We start from the raw sequence: 6,101 nt of genomic DNA on the forward strand, positions 1-6,101 counted from the left end.
TTGGAACCTGGACTGCCAGGACTAAAAGGACACCTTAGCATGGCCACTCTGCCCTCTTTAGAGATGTTGCTCCAAGGTAATTTCCTTCAGAGAAAGATAAGGATACAGACAGAGAGGTGATGTCAGAGAGGATGAACGCCAAGTGTGAGGGTGGCTAGAAGCCCTAGGGCACCAAAGCAGAAGAGGAGTGGGCCGCAAGAGTCCCTGTTCCCCTGAGTCAGCACTCTCTGGCCCCCCCAGAGGCTGGACTCAGTTCTCTACTCGTAATGTATATAGATTAACTCATCTTCCATACAAATAAATCTCTCAGCACCTTCCCTGCAGCGCCTTTTGTAGCCTAGCTTACCCACCCCATGTCAGGACTTGTCCTCCTTCTTCCTGCTCCCCTCCATTCCAATTAGCAGATGGAGACGGAGATTTCACTTCACACTTCCTCCTCCTCTCACTACCTCAGCCCCTGCCCTAGACATGGCTCCCTTCCACAGAAACTCCATTAGCCACTAGCCTTCTGGGGGTTATCTATTTATGTTAAGATCTACAGAGGGGTAAGGGTATACCCCCAACCCTGTTCAAAGACCAAGGTTTGGTGCTTTTACTGCTCCTCCTCTAAGCTCCTTCTCAGCTGCGTTCTCAGTCTCTAACCCTACTCACTATCACTAGCTCAACTTGAACCTAAGTGACCTGATTTGGGGCAGTTCTGAGCTTAGAGGGAGAGTAACTCCCCACTTCCTCTCAGACCCTTTCCCCCGGAATCAGTGGTCAAGATTTTTCACATTCACACTCCTCATGGGAAAGTAGGCCTGCTCACTTGAGAAGGGCAGCAGACCTTCTGACCCTTTCCTGGACAATAATCCTTTAAAGGTGGAAAAAGGAGAGAGGACAATATAGATTGCCAGTCCCAACCTCCATACCTATACCTCCAATGGTCCTGAAGGGGAGGGGAAAATGCTGTCTCACTTAGCCCTGTTTTAGGACCCAGCACGGAAATGGACAGTGTGCTTGTACATTAAGTGCCTATATTCTTGGTTATATCTAAGCCTTTATGTGGGGCCATCAAGGGGGAAAGCTCAGGCTTGGCACAGGAAACCCCACCTGTGTCATACCTACCTAAACCCTATCTACTTGGATAAGAACTAGGAGTCACTTAGTTTTGCTGTCTCCCTTCTGGTTCTCACCAGCTAGTCTGTGAAAGGCAAATCAGTGAAGTCTGGTCCTTCTGTGTCCCCAGGTGGAGAATGTGGAAGGTTATCTTTCTGGGGAAACTATTTCCCACTGGAAAAGTTGGGGCGGGGGGATAGGGCTCAGCCTGTTTTCTCTTCACTTGAATCCCCTCTGAGGTTGGAGGTGATACACTTCAACACTTCCAGGTTACTCACACCCAAGTACAGCTTTGATTCCTATATTCCTAAGCGAGTCTGGGTGCCAGCACCATGGACAGCGGCTGAGACCCCTTTTGGAGAGGGATTGGGGAGGACCATTTCCTGGGCAAGCATATGTGACCTTTAATAGAGAAGCATTCCCAAAACACCCCCAGGGAGAAGACAAAGCAGAGCCTTCCCTGAGAGGAGGACCAATAATAGGAGAGGTCTCTGGATCTGACTTAAGCAATGTTGTGAAGTAATTATTTTAATTGCTGATCAATAGTTCACGTAAAAGACACCATCCTTCATATAACACATAGCCCCAAGGCCGCAAGAGAAAGGGACCAGGCATCATGCTGGCATCTTCATCAGTCCTTCCCAAACCTTTTTCAGCCCTCTACGTGCCTGCCTCCAAGCACAAGATCTTCCAGTTAATATCAACTAGCTGGGGCACACCAAGATCAGACCTGTGGCCCTGAACAAGGGAGCTTAAACTGGGGCTGGAGACTCATAACCCTGGGAAAGTCTGTCTGTCTCACTCCAAACGAGTCCAAATTCACTTCACACCACTTCTCCTGGTGAGCACATTACCTAGCAGGGATTGATAGAACCTGCAAGATTCCCTGAACAAGGACTGCTCCAGCCCCCAATGTTTAGGGGATTGGAGGAGCTCTCATTCTTGCAAATAACCACCATCCTTCACATTTGCAATGTCTATTTCCCCTCAAATTTTCCGTATCTATTATGATATTTAACACAAATTTCCAAGACTCTGTGTAACTCCAGTTGAAAAACATTTTGGAATTTGTAAATCAGCTATTATTTGAAATAAATGCACCATGAACTAGTCTAGAAATCTTTTTATGCCATCAATGATTTTCCCTACAATGGCATTCAACCTGTCCCTCATTTATCCTCAATCCAGCCCTATGAGGTAGACAGGAAAACCACGGTGGGGAGACTTTTTTTCCAAATCACACAACACCCAGGTGTCAGGTCCACCCCTGAAATGCTTCTGAGCGCTGCCACCTAGCAGCCAATGTGAATTATTCACCACCAAGTGGGAGTTACACCTCCAACTCAGAAACCACTGCTGCATTTGGGATTTGCAACCTCTGCAGAGAAACTTCCCCACACCTCCCAAACCTCCAGAAAACCCCCAGATGAGAAAGGAGTCTCCAAGTGCATATAAATGATTCTTTATGCCCCTCCCCCCATGCAATGGGGGGGTGGAGCACAGGGAAGTACCCCCGCCCTCATGCAGGGAACGGGAGGTCAATGTATACTAGTCTTATTGCCAGCTGCCCTGTGGCCATGGGGTAGGGAACGGGGGGGTCTACAGCCCCTTTCTTCTGGCACTGGTCCCCCTTCACCAAGTCACCATAGTGGAGCTGGGGGGCTGGAGGCCCTAGGAGCTGAGGTAAGGACGGTTCTCTAGGGAAGAAATGATGCTCTCCCCACCTACCCACTGGCTGCCCCAGGATGAGTGTGAGGGGCTGTCAGTGGGGGCTGGAATGTATCCAGGTGTCTCTACCCAGTGGGCAGTAGAGGCCAGACAATGTCTCCAGCTTGAAGCTGTCCACAGAGATCCTCATTGGTGGAGGCAGTGTGCCCCAAACACCTTGTCCAGGTGGTACCTCCAGCAGCCATGACAGCTTATCTCTGGCCGATGCACTGACTCAACATCCCCACTCCTGGAGTTCAGCTCAGACCGTGGTGACCCTCATGACAACCTCACGGCCAGAATTGGAACTGGAACGGGCATCTGGTGGCCGCAGCTGTCCAAGGAGATGCAGGATTGTGTAGCCACAGCGCTGAGGCAAGAGCGTCCGCATGCGCTGGGCAGCCGGGGGGCGGCTGGTGGCCCCAGTAGGGGGGCCCGTCCGTGAGGTCCTGGGGCCCGGCTTCCCTGCCGTCCCTCCCCCTGCATCTCCTCCTATGTCCTTGGTCTTGTCATAATTCAGGACCTTCCACTGCTGGTTTACTGCCTGCCAGCGCTTGAAGATACGGTAGACGGAGGAGCCTTCATGGACGATGAGGCCTGAGCAAGAGGATAAGAAGTCCAGAGTCAAAAAAAAAAAAAAGAAGTCCAGAGTCAATGCTGCCCAGACCTAGACCAGAGGTACTTAAGCCAACATTTCTCCAGGGGGGCGGAGATAGGGTTGCAAAGGGCCTGGAGAAGCAGGGAAGGGAGAGACACCAGGATTGCCCTAAAGGTTCTCAGTGGTAGAAAACGTGGCCATGAAACTGAGGGAATGGGCAGGGAAAGTGATGTGTGTCAGTTGGAGGAAGATGCTGGGCAGGTGAGAGAGAGGTGCCCTCACCTATGCAGACGACATCCATGAAGCCGTACATGCCATAGCAGATCTGAAAGAGCAGATCTTGCCGTTGCCACTTGGCTGAAGGGCTAAGTGAGGACCAAATGAGCCAGGAGATGCTGGCGACGAGGAAGAGTGAGCCCAGAACTATGGCTGCAATCTGGACCTTCTCGATGACCGTCAGGGAGATGGCCTGCCACTGTATGGGAGAAAAGGCTCCAAAAAGTCACAGAAAGAGATGGAAAGCCAGGTTAGGGTTGCCCTTATTAGGAGGATGCACCAGGAGCCTTCCTGAAATGCTTCAGGTAGGACTAATAATCTGTCTTCTCTGTGCCTTGATCAAGTCTAGAATGTGGCACTTCTTATATTATTTGAGACCATTTCCTGTCTTATTTTAGAAAGGCATGACAGACCACTGCTCTGAAATCAGATCATCTAGGATCTGAATTCCAAATCCTTACTCACTTTCTGGCTGAGTAACTTCGGGCAAGTTTTAAAATTTACTTGTGCATCAATGTCCTCACTGACTTAAAATGTAGATACTAATGGTACATAATTATTAGGATTAAAAGAGTTAATACACACCAAGAACTTGACACATAGATCACTCTACATGTATGATTCTAGCAGTAACAGCAGCGCCACTGCCTTTTCCTCTTTTGTTGTCCCAGGGCCTGGCACACAGGTGGCACCCAATAAATGTCTTTGTGAGTAAACGAAGGAAGGGAGATATTTATAGACAGGAGATTATGATAATGGAGGAGAGGGTGACTTTGAAGCAAGAGTAAATGGATGAAATAAGCTGCCTGGAGGGTCCCTGATTCTAACTGCTGAAAGGCCCTTGCCCCAGTCTCAGAGTGCTCCCCTTATACTTCACCTGCAAGGGGTTCTTGGTGCTGATTGCCAGGACCTGGTACTTGAAGTAGCAGAGCTCACAGCTCCAGGAGCCCCTCTCGCTGATCCAGCGGATGAGGCAGGGCTGGTGAGTGCAGCGCACTGAGCCGTCGCAGCGGCAGGGGCTCAGGAGCTCCCCCTGGAGGAAGAGTAAGGAGAGTCCCTGTCAGCTATCGCCACCCGACCACAGTCCTCTCCACTCGAGAGAGAGAAACCTCTTCTCCAGGTGTCTCCTACCTTAAAAATAAATAAATAAATAAAAATCAGGCCTTTCAACCAAAACAAAGCAAGACGCTAAGGCTACAAGCCCAAAAGAAAAAAAATTTAGAGTTCAAGGTAAACTTCCTGGACCCAATAGAAGAGACCAGAGAAGGGACGGGGAGGGGGTAGTTGGCTGGTAAATACTGGGTCTTCTCTGTTCCTAGAGTTTGAGGAGGGTGCTCCTTAAGCCACCCCTTAGGATCTGGAGAAACAGAAGTGCGAGCTTCTGAGCCATGCCTTCCTAACCCATTCCATCACTGTAAAGTGTTTCACAGATGTGGTGCAGACTGGGATAGGTTACAGTCCTCAGGTTCCAAGAATCTGAAAGGAAGATATCCTAAGGTTGGGAGTGGAAGCTGTTCCCCTTTAATCAAAGTAATTTCTCAAGACAGGAAGAGACACCCCCTTGGTACTATCCCGGGACAACTTTGTCCATAACATTTAAACAAAGAATATTCTTTGGAATGAGAAAGAAAGTTGTGGAATGGGAAGTGAAGAAAAGTGCCCCACGGAGAGAACTACTGAGGCAGGTGAGGGCACCGGCTGGGCGCCTCCGTTCAAGGTAGAAAACAGAAGCATTCTCCTGTCTGCCCACCTCCCAGCCCTCAGCCTACAGAGACCCTGGGGTGAGAGAAGTGGGGGAGAAAGGCTGTCTCGGTTAAGCCGCGAGAAGGATTTGGGGCCCTCCCAGGAGAAAGCCCCACCCCTTCCTGGAGACCCCTGATCCGCCTCCACCCCAAATCCGCGCCCTGAAGTCTCCAGCCAAGCCCCTCAACCTCACTCCATTTCCACCCCAGGTCCCTGGGTCCCGCCCAGCCTCCTCAGGCCCCGCCCCCTGCTCCCGGTCTCTCCGGGCGGCCCAGGTGCGCGCCCCAACCCCTCCCCGCCCCGCCGGGTGCCCAGGCCTGACCTGCTCAGGGCCTTGGAAGCAGATTCGGCACTGAGGGGTTCGGAGCCCGCTGTCCAGGCTGCTGCTGAGCGACAGGGCGTCCAGAGCGCCCGGGGGCGGCGGCGGCGGCGCGTGCGGCGGCGGGGGTCCGGCCCGCGGCTCCTTGTCGCCGGCCAGGCCCCGGGCTCTCGGCTCTGACCCGTAGTACTCCTCTTCGTCTCCGTCGCCGTCCCGGGCCGAGCAGCCGGCGAAGGGCGCCCAGCCGCAGCCGCCTCCCCCGCCCCCCCGGGGCTGCGGCTCGGCCCGGGGCCGCCCCCCGCCCGTCAGCACCAGCAGCTTCAGCTCGTTCAGGAACATGCGGAGCCGAGACTTGAGCAT

General features: G+C 52.2%; 1 protein-coding gene across 1 annotated transcript; it reads right to left on the bottom strand.

Moving 5' to 3' along the window:
• Positions 1 to 1,600: 1,600 nt before the first annotated feature.
• MARCHF9 (membrane associated ring-CH-type finger 9) lies at positions 1,601 to 6,101 on the bottom strand. The gene is made up of 4 exons (XM_003586095.6): positions 5,745 to 6,101; positions 4,557 to 4,712; positions 3,686 to 3,878; positions 1,601 to 3,402 (listed from the first exon to the last, which is right to left on the bottom strand). The coding sequence occupies exons 1-4, from the start codon at positions 6,099 to 6,101 to the stop codon at positions 3,068 to 3,070; spliced, it is 1,041 nt and encodes a 346-aa protein (XP_003586143.1). The 3' UTR covers positions 1,601 to 3,067.

Source organism: Bos taurus, chromosome 5, assembly GCF_002263795.3.
Source record: "Bos taurus isolate L1 Dominette 01449 registration number 42190680 breed Hereford chromosome 5, ARS-UCD2.0, whole genome shotgun sequence".
NCBI lineage: Eukaryota > Metazoa > Chordata > Mammalia > Artiodactyla > Bovidae > Bos > Bos taurus.

Coding starts and splice junctions, on each gene's coding strand:
- MARCHF9 (XM_003586095.6), bottom strand. CDS start 6,101: ATGCTCAAGTCTCGGCTCCGCATGTTCCTGAACGAGCTGAAGCTGCTG. Junction 4,713..5,744: donor GCTTCCAAGGCCCTGAGCAG/GTCAGGCCTGGG, acceptor CTCTTCCTCCAG/GGGGAGCTCCTGAGCCCCTG. Junction 3,879..4,556: donor GCACCAAGAACCCCTTGCAG/GTGAAGTATAAG, acceptor TCTCCCATACAG/TGGCAGGCCATCTCCCTGAC.